The sequence below is a fragment of the Enoplosus armatus genome, chromosome 20 (assembly GCF_043641665.1).
Source record: "Enoplosus armatus isolate fEnoArm2 chromosome 20, fEnoArm2.hap1, whole genome shotgun sequence".
Taxonomy (NCBI): Eukaryota; Metazoa; Chordata; class Actinopteri; order Centrarchiformes; family Enoplosidae; genus Enoplosus; species Enoplosus armatus.
In genome coordinates this window covers 6,534,019-6,551,200 of record NC_092199.1, presented here as the reverse complement: position 1 = coordinate 6,551,200, position 17,182 = coordinate 6,534,019, and the positions used below count along the sequence as shown (strand labels likewise).

General features: G+C 41.0%; 1 protein-coding gene across 2 annotated transcripts in view; it reads left to right on the top strand.

Moving 5' to 3' along the window:
* The window catches only part of dock1 (dedicator of cytokinesis 1), a 164,684-nt gene that overhangs the window by 108,391 nt on the left and 39,111 nt on the right, over positions 1–17,182 (top strand). For both annotated transcript variants that reach the window (XM_070927703.1, XM_070927702.1), the window contains 3 exons: positions 568–662; positions 15,227–15,305; positions 16,200–16,300. In XM_070927703.1, the coding sequence (XP_070783804.1) occupies positions 568–662; positions 15,227–15,305; positions 16,200–16,300 (275 nt within the window). The remainder of the gene's footprint in view (positions 1–567; positions 663–15,226; positions 15,306–16,199; positions 16,301–17,182) is intronic.

Sequence of the window (17,182 nt, the reverse complement as noted above, 5' to 3'; positions counted from 1 at the left end):
AAAGCTCAGGGATTCATCCAGGAGTGAAACATCTACTGCCAGAAATAGATTTACATGCATATTTATGTGTTAGGTATTTATCTGCTACTGATATTAAGAGAAAACTATTAAGGGTGTGACAGTGGAGTAAAAAAGAAAAGAGCCCGAAACTTCACGTTGGAAAAAAGTTGCTGACAGGGTATGAAGTTAAGGAGGGTGAATTTGAAGTCTTGTTGCTGTAGAGAAAGTAGAGCTGAGCATCTCTTAGTAGTATAACTGAACCCAGTTATCAAGTTGTCATGTGATGCTTTAATAGCTGATAATTATAGGAATAGTTTTCCTGCAGGAAGTAAAGCAGCTGTAGTCTTATTGTACTACAACATTTGAGCATTAAGGACACGCTGGATTATTGGTCTCAAGTACCACCTGCAAAAGGAAAATATATGAGTCACCTTGACCTTAAAAACTAATCTAAAAGCTGTTTCTGCCTGAAAGCCACAAACTACTAACAGTTCATTTCAGATTGCTCTTATCTTGGAGGTGGGAAGAATAACAGTTTTCATTTTGAAAACTTTCTCTCTCTTACAGGATTTCCTAATGGAAACATTTATCATGTTTAAAGATCTCATTGGGAAAAACGTCTACCCCTCAGACTGGGTCATAATGAACATGATGCAAAATAAGTAAGTACGAGACCGCTACACACACACAAGCACACACATAAAGCATGCTTTTTTAAACTCACTACACTGTTGTTGCTAAGGAACAGCAGTCAGAAGTGGGTAAGGGTATTTTCTAATGTTTTTCTCTTCATGCAAATATCGGCACAAGGCCTCAGCAGTGTAGCAATCAGATGAGCAGTCAGCGCAGCCGCAAACAATCACATGAATTATAGATGCTCGGGTGTATGCTGCCTGCTAATCTCCAAACTTAGTCTCAGCATCTCTTTACTTTGTTGCTTGTTGTGCTGCCGCGGCCTTCTGTTTTATTAATGTGAACCTTGCCTGATTCCATTTTTGTTGAAAATATAAAAAGAGATGAAATGTGCTTTGCAGTTTAAGAGTTTAGTCAAGAACTGTGCATAGTGCACTTGTCAGAGGAAGTTAGAGCTAGAAAAGTATTTAAGTATTAAGTATTTTGTGATTTTGTTTTTTTTTAGTACTTCCATTTGTATCTTTTCAGAAGAGACATGTACCAGAATGTGTTGTAATGCTCAATTATGCAATGGCGCAGCAACAGCTGTCAGACGAAAACCTTAAGTCCATTTTTCGACAGCGAAAAAAGAAAATTCCTTCTTCCCCAACAGCATCCATGTATTATTGAAAACTGCTAGATGTGTTCTGAACGGTAGTTAAAGATCCATGGTCACTGTGAAACATTGCACAACTACAACATTGTTATTGTTAAAAAGAATCAAAGTTGATGCAGCAGAACCAGAGATATCGTCTTTTTTATTCCACACATTCTTCTTCCTTGTCAAACCTGGCGCCTAAATGATCCACAATGCAACTCAACCGCTAAAAGTACGGTCAATGATTTGGGTGTTATGCTAGTAGTGGCTAATGTATCCTCTAGCCTCAAGCAGAGATGATGAGCGGGCTACAGGGGTCATGTAACATCACTTCTGTCTAACCCCCCCCTCAGATTTAGTTCATTTTCAAAATTGTAGTCTTCAGCCCCAAACAACACTGACTGAAGTGACATCTCTTGAGCCAATTTATCAGATTGGAGCCACAAATATAATATGTATATTTTTGTTTATTCCACATATGCAGTAGTTCTCCCTAAGACCTATAAACAGACTTTGATTTGTAAAAGTTCGCCTGTAATGGAACATGCATCATGCAAAAATGATGAGGAGCACCAAAATTGAAAAACAGGGCTTTTTCACATTATGACAGAGTACCTGGAGGTGTATCTGTTGGAGCACAGCTTCAAAGTGGCCATTTACGGCAGGTGCAGAGCTTATAGAGAGAGCCCCTTGTTGACTGTGAGCACAGTGACTCCCTGCCCACTCCTTCCAAAACTATTCCAACATCACCAGCCAGGATATTTGACTAGAGATTGCATTGCAATTTTGGTTGTATTGCTTTCATCAGTCCGTTTGATTGCAACAAGCCAGATTCCTCTTGGAATTCACGCTGGTCCCCCTAAAAACATCATCAGCCACCTGGGTAACAATGCAGAAGACATCGGTGTAGCTTGGTGATGATGCTCCCCTGTGCCCGACAGGTGTGCAAATCACATCTGTTCTGCTGTCGACTGAGCTGCAGTGTTAGGGAATAGAAACATGCAGTCCTGACCCTCCTAAGCCACACACACACACACACACACACACACACACACACACACACAACACAACACATGCTCCCACGTGCTTGCGCTGGACTAACAAGCTTGTTCAAACACTCCATACCCGCTGTGATCCTGCGCTTTCTGGAGCAGCTTCAGGGATGTGACGAGCATCACTGAGCTCCCAGCAGTTCATTTTCAGATCATGCCTGGTGACGTATGAAATGTTTTACTTTTGACTCGCAGACTAGAGGCCAGTGTGTCATTTCCCATGCATCAGCAGGAGCTTCCCCAATTGAACCTTTTGTCTACTTGCACTTGTTTGTGACAGCCATTCTGCATTCTAGTCAGTGCATTCAGCCACTTGCTTGTGTTCAATCATTGTTCAACTCAATGAAAAATAAGCCTGTCAAAGTCTGACTCATCTCACAGTCTTTATATTTGAGCCTGTTTGAATACTGCAGGTGTCGACTTTGCGACAAATTAGCAAAACTCCTCCATTTGTCGTCATCCGTCAGTGCGTGTTTGATCAGTTGTTTCCTGCTCCCCACAGTGAGAACCCAAGGTGACACTTTCATTCATCCCATGAGAGAGCTATAAATATTTTGTATTAACACTAGCAAGAGCATAGAAGCTGTGTGCATGCATCATGCCCTGTTGCTGCGCACTCTTTGATTGCCAGAGCACTGGAGATTGATTGAATTCACGGCAGTCTCTGCAAACTTAAAAGTCACGTCTCGGAGGCTGCGACATTAATGTAGGACCACCACTGCATCCTAATGTTCATTTATATTTTTAAAGCTCTGTTGATTTCTTCATTTCTTGTTTTTAGACTCAAAAAGAACTGAAAATATATACCTCTGACATATTATCCCCTTATAAAATTGGTTTGGCTGACATGGCTGTTTTTTTCAATTCAAATATTTACTCTCCTTTTCGCCCTGTTTTGGTCTCCACCAACTCCTAAGAACAATATTTCCCTCTTTACCTCTACCTGTTCGACTGTAATCACCAGCTACTTGTTAACTTTGTCAGTCTGCCCATTAGTGCTGGGCAGGTAGTATGCAGTGGGTTTATCTGAGCTTGTTTGTTGAAAACAGCTGCCTGCTGCTGCTGGAAAAAGGACTAATGAGAGCGATGACACTGACCGATACAGGGAATGTGCCATAAATCCAGAACAAATAGCTGAAAGATGTTATAAAGCTAAGGATTAACTGCAGAGTTGGGTGATATTTCTCTTAAAGTTCCCCACTATAAACAACAGTCATTTGTTCCAATGTGTACATAAACGTCATGGTTAGTATACCTTTTAAAATAATTGCTTGTTGCTGTTTTCGTCAAGTGCTTTAAAGCATGCTCTTTTCTTTTTTTTTTAGCAACGTCAAAAGTCAGTTGCCACATTTTAGAACGTTTTAAAATACATTTGCAAGCCTCGTGAAGTATATTTGAATATCCCTCAGTCCTTCCTCACAGTGTTTTGATTCTGGGCAATCCACACAAGCCGCATTCAGCAAACAGATAGCCACCCACGGCACCAGCAGACGGTTCTTTCATGTCCACACGTTATGATAGCACCACTAATGAGATGGGCATCGGCAGTAGCAGCAGTCGTTTCCTCCCACTCCTTCTTCTCCACCCATTGCCTCTTACTTCCTCCAGGTTGCAAACTGATTTATGGGCTCTAATTGCCCCGGGGACAGCAGCATCAGGCTGGTTAGCCACTGACTGCCATTTCCCCCATGCCAACTGGCCATGGCTTACTAGTGACAGCTAATTGGCAGTAAAGATGGACACACACTTGTTCTCCAAGATGACAGGGAACACATTTGCTCACTAAGGACATGGTTAGCTGAGACTTTGATTATGTGAATCCTAATCCAGATATTGGGGTCATATATGTTATTTGGTGCCCAAAACATTTGGCATTTTAGCCATCTTTGTTGCAGATTCACGATAGAAGGAAACAAGAAGATTTGATGTGAGGGGTCCTTGAAAAAATTAAGTACTTAAAGTAAGTATCAAACAATTTAAGCTCTTCTTTAAACATGGCGATACCACAAAAGCTTCAGGAAAGCAGATTTAACACTTGATGTGACTTTATTCTTGCCTTTTTAAAGGTACAAGTGCCCTGCAGGTAAACCTTGATTTTTGTTAAAGAGCGCTTCCTGAATTAGCACAAGCTGGCATTTGCAGAAGCACTGTCGTTTTTCTCCCAGGGATGACAAACCTTGCATCACATGCTTTACAAGACAACAGCTGCTGGCTGCTTTGTACAGTCAGCTAAATGTGCTCCCTTACAGATTTGCATAGTAAACTTTTCAAGAGCTTGAACCTCATAGCCCGAGATGTGCTGAATTGCGGCATACTAAGTGCAGTCATCATCATCAATCTGAACAATGTTCATTGGCAATGTGTTTTTCTTTTCTTCCACTTATAAGGTGAAGCATTTGAGCAGCTGTGGATGTTGGAGCAACCAAAAGATTTAATTAACAGATTGAGTAAAAATTATGTTAGATGATCAACTATAATTAGTGATATTTAACAAACTGATAGTGTTGAGTCTTTTTTATCCCAGTCTAAAGGCTTAACTCTTTAGCTGCTCAAATTACTCTAAAAAGAAAGACAGGTTAAAGGTTAAAATCAAGTTTTAAAAGTTATGATCCACTGTGTTATCCAGACAACACAGGGTGAACCGAAACCAAACAGCTGTTTTCTTGCATTCACTGTATTATTTCGTCTTTTTTCAACATGCAAGAGAATACATAACACGTCTTTTTCATGCCTTGCAGGCTTACTGGGGCACATGATCAAACTTTTAATATATTAGATTTGAGTTAACATCAGATGACCTTCTCATAATCAGTTCATTTCCCCAAATGACACCAAAAGTTTCTTGCGGCGCTGTTAATTATGTGTAAGAATAGTAGATTGAGAGATGAATGGGGCGTTCTCAGAGAGCCCAGCGTGCCAGATGAAAAGATGAAAGCCCAGATGAGCTGAAGAGGCAGCTCTTTAACTCGATAACCCATGCCATCAGTCCCTCACAGACTCATTAGGAGAGGGTTTCTGAAGCTGGATGGCTGCTGTTTGGAGTTCTCTCCATGACTAATCCAGGACCTGAAGGGCAGGTCTGGAAGGCAGGAAGGAAGGAGGACTCACAGAGAGTGAAAAGACTGCCAATGATGTTGTGATCCTGTTTGCCCCCATAGAACCCACCACCCACCAAGATTAAAAAAACAGTGCCTGTGGGCTCATGGTTAGCTGATTTGACATAACCCTCTTAAGGAATGTGTTTTTGAAAGAGTGCTCGTTGAAAACCTCACAACTTAACATTTGTGGTTACTTTGAGACGAGTTGCATGGTCCTGTGGGTCTCAATACATTGCAAGATTCTTGAAGTCCTTTCAACGAGGCTTCATTGCCTAAAAAATGTTTAATATAAATTTCTGAAAAGCTGGCATTTTAGAGATATGAAGTTTACACCTGACACTGTTGTATGTACTTTTCCCAATCATCAGGTGGTAAGAACAGGCCGAAACCTAAACAAACAAATAGATCTGACATCTAAACCTTGACAAAACAAAAGCAGGGCCCACAGTGTCAAATCAGTTGAAAAACAGATTCAGTTCGTTGGCCCGGTCCACACTGCCTTCAACTCCTCTGCTGTTGGTTGGCCTGTAACCCGTGATGGTCCTCATTCCACTCCAGACCTCTCTGGTGTTGTTCTGCTGGAGTTTCCACTCCAGCTTCCTCCTGTACTTCTCCTGGGCCTCCCTGATCTTTACCTTCAGTTCCCCCTGGATCGTTCTCACCTCCTCCTTGTTGCCAGCTCTGAAAGCCCTCTTCTTTTTATTCGGGATGGCCTTGATGGCCTTTGTCACCCATGGCTTGTTGTTTGAATAACAATGGACAGTCCTTGCTGGGACAGTGGAGTCCACACAGAAGTTGATGTAATCCGTGATACACTCTGTGAGCCCATCAATGTCCTCTCCATGCGGCTCACAGAGTGCCTGCCAGTCAGTCACCTCAAAACATCCCTGAAGTGTCTCATAAGCCTCCTCCGGCCTTCTCCTCACTGTCCATAACAGGGGTTGAGCTGCACTAGGTTGTGGTCTGACCTACCCAGAGGGGGGAGGGGAGAGGAGCTGTATGCATGCTTTACGTTAGCATACAGCAAGTCCAGGGTCCTCTCCTCTCTAGTAGCTCACATACTGAGTGAATGCTGCATGTAGCTACATAGGTGATTGATAATAAGCCTCCCAAATGATCTGTGCACACTCATTCTAATGCACACTACCAGCGCTTTTCAAGCCTCAGCCTTTTGGTATTGTGAGCTGAAAAGAAAAGCCTGACCTTTACTTTGCTTTGCCACTATGCTGCTTTGTTAATGTGCTGACAGTTGTCTACTCTCACTCTTGTGTGTGGTTTGTGTCTGTATGTTGGAGCCCTGATTGCTAATTCTGCAATAATGAGATTAAGACACAGCTTTACAGAGGAACCATGGGAGAACCATGAAACATGGTTTGTGACATAGTGCTGCATACTGCACTGCATCACCAGCTGCTGCTAGCTTTATGGGTATTTGTTTGCCAACATGCCAGTGTAGGGTAGAAGCTTTTAGTTAATCTTCCATCTCCGTACATACTCAGGTGTAAATGTCAAACACACAGACTGCTCAGAGGGTACCACTTGGAGTTTGTGTTAATGTCTGTCACTGTGTGTATCTGCTTGACGATGAGCCTTTGCCCAGGAAAGTAATATTGTTTTGCCCACGGAGTGCAGTGCACTTGAGTGGCTGTGATTGTGCCCAGTCAGTTGGCCTTTAAATAGTGCCCCCTGAAGAGCGATTACATCCAGTGTGATTTCTCTCAACATGGTTTTATCAAAGTCATTATCAAGAAGCAGCAGGGTGGATTACTGTGAAGGAAAACTATCTGTCAACTGGACATACTACATCAGAGCTCTAAGTGGAAGTATTCAGATCATGTACTAAAGTGAAAGTAGCAATACCACAATGTAAATAATACTCCATTAGAAGTGAAAGTCCTGCATATACAGAATTCCCCCTTTCAGTTGTATTATTATACTATTAGGTTAATATTGCAGGTGTCTTTTTTGTGTTAGTTGTCAAGGTAGAGCTAATTTTCAGTGTTTTTTTTTAGGAGTTGCATCAGAATTTATAAGATGATCATATATTTGTACAGTAAATTCTTAATCTGAAAAGTAGCTTGTAATTCTAGCTGTCAAATGACTGCATTTCATAGGGAAACGTTGTACTTTTCACTCCACTCCAGAGGAGTAGAAGAATTAAAGAGCAGAAAATGGAAATTAGGTACCTCAAATCTGTACAGTACTCCACCTCTGTTTTGTCGATGACCCTGACTTTTTATTTTCTTGTGCTGACAAGCAAAATTACATGTTTTTCTGACGGGTATAAAATAAGGATCACTTACTCCACTAAGGCAGATGCTTCGTTGGAGACCCAGTGAATATGCTGCAGCTCATTTCGGTCTTTCCTCTCTGAACACAGCTGACATGTTTGCTGTACACTCGATGAATGCTCCTCTCACTTTGATAACCCAATTACTTCTGTCTTTAGATCAACAGTGTGTCAAACCAAATGGCCCCATTTCACGACTGCATATCTGATGTGTATTTAATGTGGCATTCAAACCAGCATTGATGCACACTGCTATCAACATTGACTAAAAGGGCACCCATGGCATGAATGTCAGTCTGCTAATATGCCAATGCCCTATATAATCCTCTCTAATACACTGCTTCTAACTGCTGTCGAGGGTATGCATCCATGTAAACCGTTTTAACTCCATGAAACATGTCTATGTCTTCATCTAAAGATAGTTTGAAAATCTTCTTTTGAGTTTTGTGTGCAAAATGTCCATATGCTTTTATTCTTCACTCTCTTGGTTTCTACAGGCACATCATTTGTATTTAAAAGAAATCGTGGAAAAAAAGACAAAATGTTAAAAGTTTAAACTGTTAGAATCTGTTTTAATTGCTTCGTGATTCATCTGATAACTTTGAATAGGCCTCATTATCTCATCCATTGCTCAACATGAACTTCAGCAACACTGACTCCTGTGCAGAAAGTGGGAGTTTTCCTACTCGCTAATATTTGGAGTTCAGCCTGTGTTGCCTCATTAGCAATCCGTTCACCTCTTCACAAACTTTTGGCCTGGATGAAAAGCCTTAGCTGTCATTGTTACATCTCAGATCTCTGTGTTTATAGGTTGGCGGAAGCTAGCGCTCTTCAGCTCTGACACTGCCATCGCAGCCTGGTGCTGCCAAGTCAAAGAGACTGTAGTTTTTTTCCCCCACAGTGTTCGCATGGCAGACAGGAGCTCATTGGCCCATGGGGTCAGTCAGAAATCATATCTTTTCCACTGTCATTTTATACAGCCTCACAGACACATTATATGTCTGCGAACTCACAAACACACATAGCTGGTATTTTTATATATTATATATTCCTGTAAAGCTCTCATTTTTTTAATCATTGACTGTATGTACCTACATATTCATAATAGTATTTGTATATTACCTTTCTTAAAAATAATGCTATATATGTCACTTATGATATCAATAGAATCACAACAAAACCAACCAACAAAACCAACCAACCAAATTTATCATCAGTTAGTTTAAAGAAAGTTATTGAGGCAGTCAACATTTAATGTTTGCTTGCCAGTTTTTAGCCATGCTCGCAGCATTGCTCTAGTGATGGCAACGTCAGCCGATCCGCCACTTTGGTTCGGACTGAAATATCTCTACAACTTTTGGATGGATTGGCATGACATTTTGTACAAACACTCATGGTCCCCAGAGGATGAATCTGAATGACTTTGGTAATCCCCTGACGTTTCCTGTAGTGCCACCAGCAGTTTGATATTTGTGTTGTTTTAGTGACATGTCTTGACAACTATCGGATGGATTGCCATGAAATTTGGTACAGATATACATGGCACTGAGAGGATGATTCCTAATGATTTTGGTGAGCCCCTGACCTTAGCTCTAGCACCACCAGCTGATCAAAGTTTTCACTCATCCTGTGAAATACCTCAACATCTACTAGATAGATTAATGACATTCCCATCAGCCTCTGTTATTTGTTTTAGTGCAAATTAGCAAATGTTGGCAGGCTAACGCAGTAAACTAAGATAACAGGGTAAAATGTATACCTGCTAAACATCAACATGTTGGATGCTCAAACTACAGAAAAGATGATAGAGTATCTAGCATCAAGTTTGCTGTGGCTTGGCATTGCCAACTGGCATGTGCAGCCCGACAACCTCCATGAGGTTCAAGTTAATGTTGTGTTGTTAGAGTTTCAGCACACTCCACCATTCACCACTCCTTTAATTAAAGGGCATAATGGAATTCCGCTTGAAGATAGAAGACCCATTTTGTATTTTGGTGGAAAGATTTTATTTTGGCACCGTCATCCCAGCTAGGTTGAAGAGCTCTTTATTGCTAAGTGGTTTGAATGTTGAAGTGAGGAGTTCTTTTTCCCTCAGTGTAAATGGAAAGGTCTAACAGATGAGAGTAGTCCTTTGACTCACCCCAGTGATATTTTTGAGTCATTAGAGCTTCCCTGGGGTGTGCTGCTCAGTATAAATTCTTACAGCCTCGTTTATCTCCAAAGCCATGATCAACTTTAATAAGAATCAGATGCACTGTATTTAAGATGCACTAGAGGAAAGCTGCCACGCAGTGAGAATTTGAAGGAAAACATGTTGACAGATAAATAGATCTAATATTAGATCAGGTGTCTGAAATAAAGGTAATCTAATTTAATAAATTGGTCTGATAATGAATGTTTTTGACCTTGGCCTTATCTCTGAGCACAGGCAGATACGCCAGCTATTCAGCAATAGTATGCAAATAGATCGTGATCATTATCGTGGATGCTCTCTGAACTCAATTAGCAAGTATGATCTGCTGATAACTTTTCATTAGCATATATGCTAGGTGTCTGTGGTGCAGATCATCCAACGGAGCTCAAGTTTGTGTACCACGGCTGCAGGTAGTTAGCTGATATAAGAAACATTTAAAAAGCAACGAGGGTATGAAAAGCAAGTCCTCTGTTGTCTGGGCTGAAATGTAAATGTACAGCACACCCATCAATCAGAAGTAATGGAGGTGATTTTTCTGACGCTGACAGCTGATGGAGCATATTTATCATCATGATGCCATATGTATACAGTGTCAGAAGGACTCTAATGTGTAGGAGGTGCTATCTTGCTCTTGCACTGCCTAATTAACAAGGTGAAGGATCTCCAAGTTATGTTTGTGTCTCCCTAAGCAGAAAATAGGGAAGCCCGTGATTTCTGGAGATGATTAGAGTGTTACTTTGATTTCCCTACTGAACTTTAGATGAAAAAACAGAGAGCAGCAAGAGGGCAGGGTCTTTTTAGGAATTACACATTTCTAGGGTGTCCCCAGAAATGCTTGATGTCTTCGCTGAAGGGGCAAAGCAAACACTAAATCCTTTGGATGAGTCTATGATTACATTTATAGTAGCAGCTTAAAATTCCCACCATTTAACATTTTGCTTGTAATGAAGTTATAAAGAACTGGTTTCATCATGTGTCTCCCTCTGCATCTGAGCATCTTATTTCCCTCTGCAGCATGACGACCAGCCATCACAGATGTTGCAAGGCAGCCAAGAATCTTCCCCCTGGCATTTGGCTTTGTTAATAATGCAAGCTTAAAAGAGCAGTGGCACCACAGGCTGTATATGCATATACAGTTAATGTTCGCCATGCAGACAGTTTTGATTCACACTCATATTGCTGTGTCTCTGCAGAGAATATTTCCTGAAATCAATATCAATAATTATAGACTGTACAGTAATGGCATATTTTTATGAATAATTCGTCTTGGACTAACTCAAGTACAGACAGAGTAGAGTTGTTGTTAGTATATCACATTTATTTAAGGACCACAATTTTAAAATGTCATACTTTTAAGCCCACATTAGAAAAATATATTCAAAAGTTCAAGAAATTAGCTCTGAATGGCTTTAATCTTGTTTGAAATGGCCTCTTTGGAGTGTCTTAGTCAGAGCCCACTGTGAGGGAGAGTATATTCTATTTTCATCCGCCTCATTAAGTTTTTCACTTTAATTAATGGCAGGATGTGCTCACAGAGGAACTGTCCTGTCTGTTCGTTAAAGTCCATTATATGTCTGAGCTCAGGCAGACTGCTGGCTTCAAATAGGCTTTTAGGTAATGGAGTTAACATTATCGTGTGAACTGCAACATGAGAGGGAGGCACATAAAACATGTTTATGGAAAGGGCCTCACGTTAGCATACTGATACTGCGGATCAGTCATGTAGAGAGCACAGGAGATTTCATCTGCCCGCATCATCAACCAATTGTTGGGGAACGGTGAAGGAGTGCCGCTGCTGGAATGAGAGATGGAACAGAAATGGTTGATTACAGCTACATTTTGCCTGTTGAGTTGATATTAAGCCAGAAGCGGTGAAGAGTATTGATCTTGCTCTTTTCCTCACTGTGTGACCCAGCAGTGGGAGCTGTGTCCTACCTTGGTAATGTCTGTAGAACTTTTTGATTAGAAATGAGTTTAGTTTGACCATCACGCCATTCACCTGTAAGCTGGCCTCTGTCAATGTACTGCAATTGAATTTAGTTAAAGTTGAAGCTGTGATTAGTGATGTTTCATTACCATGTCTGTGCATTAGAACGCTGATCGTGTTATAATGCAGATTTAGGTTTTGTAGGTCAGTAGATGAGTCTGTGGTCGTCCAGTTAGATACATCATATAGATAAGGCCCATCCGTTTTATTTTTCATTCATTTTTCACTGGGAAAAAAGGAATTTTCTTTTTGGGATTGCTTGAGATGCACCTTAAAGTTATTGTGTTTCTTGCTACAAGAAGACTCTAATCCATACATTTTTTCAATGCTAAATAAAATGTGTAAGAGTGTTTGTACAGAAATATTTTCACATGGATTTTTGTACTCTAATTTCATTATTTAACTTTATTGTTTATCTAACCGGAACTATGCACAATACGTTTTTTGCACCAGATGTACGGTAGCTGAAAGCCAGTTTTAATCTGTGGTCCCTCGGTGGAGGCTGCCAGTGATGTTCAGGTTAAAACGTCAACAGTAACAGAACAGACAGTAGCTGTGAACTAACAACAAGTGCGCTTCACAACAAACACAACATCATTAATACCAGACTCTAGTTCCCAGCTTGCCATCATTAACACCTGCAGACTAAAGCCTAATTATAATTAAACAATTTGTAAGAATGAGAATTTTCAACTAGTATCAATGCAATCTTTAACCATGGCCAATGTAACTTGGTGACTGCTGTTCTGAGTATCCCTAAGCCATTTTTTGCTATAGTCACCTCAAGATAAACAGTATTTAATGAAAATAATGAGCCCCACACATTGAACAGTAATATTTCTCAGCCCACAGGTGCAGTGGACAGAAACACATTTTATCATTAGTCCAGTGTTAAGCGTATCAACTATATTGACATGTTCACAGCTGCAGAAAATTGAGTGAGGTGTGCTGAGGGGGAGCCTGTGCTAGTGCAGACAGGATGGTGGTAATAGGCTGTCTGAGTGCTTAGGAGATGGGAGGGGGGTCTCCCACTCTGAGGCCAGAGAGCCAGAGAAATGGACTTCTAATGGCTTATCCAAAGGTGTTAAATGACAGTTAACCTTTCCAGCTAATGATTAAGGTGACTCTTAATATGTATCACACATCGGCCCCAGATAGCATTTAGTCAGCAATGGAGATAAATGTGCGACATGAATATTGTATAGCTTTAAAACACCCCAGATCCCACAGGATTGCCGTCTCAACAGTGATGGTTATTCCTGTTCAAGGTCAGTGAGGCAGTGAGGGAAACCCCAGCCCTGGTAGCACCCTTATTGCCACGCAGCTGAAACATAAAGTTAAGAGACTCCAACAGATGATGTGAGGAAATGCCGATTCCCACAGCGAGACCCAGTTCGGGGAACGGTGTAGCTCATTCCATGACAAAGGCAGAAAGCCCTCTTGGAGCTGCCTGTGCAGCAGATGTCCGCTCATCTGCCAGTGTCGGTTACACAAGCGTTACATCTTCATGCCGCTTTATTGCCTGCTCATGAAACCCTGATGCAATCCACTTAAGTGGCATAACAACTGTCCTTGTATAACCTTGCCATTGTTTTTATCACACATTGTGATGTATCTTCATATAATGCCTTGGGCAATCATTTGTTGCAGTTTGTTTATTGATTAGTAGTTGTGTGGAAAACACTCACACCAACTGAAGCAGGGACTAAGATTGTGAAACCTCAAGAACCTGGGGTTTTAAATAAAGCAAGTCAGATTGCTCAATATGCTGTGCTATGCCTACACTCATGATAAAGGCTTTTTTTTTCTCGGTGGGTTATTCTTCAAGATTAGTACGCACATTGTTGTATGGCTGGTTCCGCCAGGGAATGAAGTTAAATAGCGGATGGGCCTCTGACTCTGTAAGTAGCAATCATAATTCGCCTCTAAAAGCTTCGTGCCACTTAAGTTATTAACATTTAATTTTGCAACATCAGAGTGGATTAACCCATCAGACAGTGTTCTCATTAAGGTCTACTCATTGCATCTTTTTTCGTGAGTGCCTACAGCCCTTTTGTACCTCAGTCTGCCAAAGAGAAAGATTCAACCTGTGTTTCACCTCTGTTGGAAGTGTATATTTCTTCACACGGTCAAAGATTTCTAGAAGTGCAAACCACTAATGTTTTTTTCGTCTTGTCTGGCTACAGCTTTAAAACTGCAGTTTTCCAATGAAATACTTGGGCGTTTCTAAAAAATACAATATAAATCTAGTGCCAATGTTTAGGTCACATGCAGGAAGTAGTCCCGTTTTCGAAGGGTGGTGGATGGGTGTGCAATGTGCTCGACTTTTGACATCAAAAAACACAATTCTCATCCATGACTATAATCTTTTGCCCACCTTAACCAAGTAGTTTTGTTGCCTAGCGCTACCTATACCTAAGAAAAACACTTCTGTTTGTTTATGTATTTTTGTTCAGAGCACAGAAATAATACCTGTTCCCTGCAGCAACTGGAACCATGAAAAGATTCATGATAGAAGACCTTCGACAACAAAAACTCAATGAAAGAAAGAATGCATAAATATGAGAAAAATGTACATTTGATTCTTTCACGATGAGTTTGACTGAACTTTGCCTTTTTATTATCATAATATTTTCATTATTGTCAGTTAAGTGGACTTCAGTTTATCATCGGCCTTATTGCTTTTGTAACTATAAGGAACATCTTGTATACATTGGAGTATGTCAAGTGCTGTTTGTTTTGTATCTTGTGTTTGTGTACCTGGGTTCTGCAGATGGAAAGTAGCTGTCAGCTAAAGATGGTACAAATCTTCTCTTCTCTTTAATTGAGATGAATGTGTTTTGGAATGTGTCCATAAGAAATAACTCCTCAGCCACCACTAGTGTCCTAGAGGTGGTATACTGTGTATGTATGAGGCAGCGGCAATAATACATGATGGTTTGATCCGTTAAGTGGCGTAAAAAAAAGTAAATATTTTTAAAAAATCATAATATTGCCTTATGGCCTTACAATGTAAATGCAATCCATTAAAATCCAACATACAACAATGAGTTCAAACATTGCAAGCATTTTCTCTGCAGGTTGTTACATGACATTTTGTTGTGAGTTCAAGTGTTGTGTACTTTGGTGTTTGCATGGGGCGTGAATATGAATATCTGGGGGCTACTTGATCAACAAGCAAAGTGGTTTCAATGGGGAATGCACAGAGTTGAGTGACCTTTAAGCTGATGTAATTAGAAACTATACAACGTAAATACCTTTATTTTAAGTTAAGGAAACAACTTAGCATAAGTAAGAAGACTAGATCCAAACGCTTTGCTCTCGTCTCTCTGCAGAGTCTTCCTACGGGCCATCAATCAGTATGCAGCAGTACTGAACAAGAAATTTCTGGATCAAACCAACTTTGAGCTACAGGTAAGAGCTGAGCCGATGAAAGCCTTTTCTTTTCTTTTTTTAAATAACCTTGATTGCGCCCCCCCCCCCCCCCCCCCCACACACACACACACACACACACACACACACACACACACACACACCATTTCAAAGACAATATTCTTTTAGTCAAGGCAACATTGGATTATGATTTTAAGAGCAATTAACAGCAGTTCTGGAAAAGATTTAGATGGCATTTTTGTAAGTCATCATTTCTCTGCAGTTTCACACTGAGGCTGTTTTTAATGTGCAGCATTGTTGGACCCTCTGAATAGAAAAAAAAGATGAAGGCAGAAGACATAAAAATTGTGGAGAGGGAACATCAATTACGGTGTAATGGTCAGCAATTTCATGTGCATTTCAGAATATTTTAACCTGCTCCCCCACCCCCAGAATAGATTGACCTTTGCTGCTGTGTAAATGTTTGACATATTGAAGAATGTCAATGTTACCAACAACTAAACTGCTCTGAGCTTTTAAAGCCTTTATGGATTGATTATTTTAACACTGCTTTAGTGAGACTTATAGCACTTGGAGCTCTCTTTCTGGTGCATGAATAAAGTGTTTCCTTATTTTAAACTACATCTCAGTGGTGTAAAGATCATTTAAATTTGCATGCATGGACTATTTGCACAGCAGTGAAAAATGGTTGCTACAGTAGCATCTCTTTTAGCTGCTGTCAACGTCTGGCCTAAATCACCAACCTCTCCGTCCACTGGGACAGCCCGACATCCATCTCATCTACACCTTTTGAAAATGAAACCGTAAAGCTTTCCAGCCCACACAGTGTGGTGCGGTACTGACTGAGTTAAATGTTCTTTTTATTCTTTTAACACCACACATCTCCGTCTGTCTCTCTGTCTTTATGTGGCTCAGCTGTGGAACAACTACTTTCACCTGGCTGTAGCCTTCCTCACCCAGGAGTCATTGCAGCTGGAGAACTTCTCAAGCGACAAAAGAGCCAAGATCTTCCACAAGTGAGTACAGGCGCTCTCTCAATCCACAGGACGTCCTCATTGTACGCCAACACAGCCCAAGCTCCCTCCCCAGAATGAAGCAGGCTTTATATAATTCATCACACGGAGGCTCACAGGGATACCCAACACCCCCTTGGCTCCAGTAGAGGCTGCACTAGTTGTTTGCCCTTCTGAACAAAGCAGAACAGCCTCGTAGTAACTCCAGGGGTTATGGAGAGCATACCTTGTACTCAAATCCCAGGTATCAGACGAAGTTGGGAATTCTCTCCGGGTATTAAGATACAGGTCTTTGGTTTCTCCTCAAAGCATCTCCTACAGTACAGTGTTTTTCCCCCCTTTTACTCCCTCAACGGATAAAGGGGAGACATTTTGATATCATGCTGAGTTTTTAAGTGGCTGAAGTTTGAAATCCACAAAGTTTAGATATTTATTGCTTCTTAAAATCCACTTGAAGACCTAACCGTCCTTTCAGCTTTCAGTTCAGAGAGCGGTTTCGCTCATCCACTGCCTGTATCTACAAAAAGCCATTCATCTACATTAGTATTTCTCGTAGAGTCTGGTAATGCAGCCAAACGTGTAAATGCTTTCTGGGCAGACGTGGTGCATATTGGCTCTCATCTTCATTTGGAGGAGCTTTTGTCACTAAAGCATACATCCCACTGGCCCGTGCTTGACAGCGAGACTCCTTGTTGGTCAGTGCTTTATTATCAGCCTTGATAAACTCCCACACAAACAGCCACACACAGTAAACAAGACATTCCCAGCCACCCCCACCCTGCCTTTCTCGACTTGTCTGCCTTCCAAGAAAGAAACGGCTTTTTGATTCACATACACAAGAACTGTCATTCCTGGTGTAAGTGCAGAAAAGGGCCAATCTCTGCC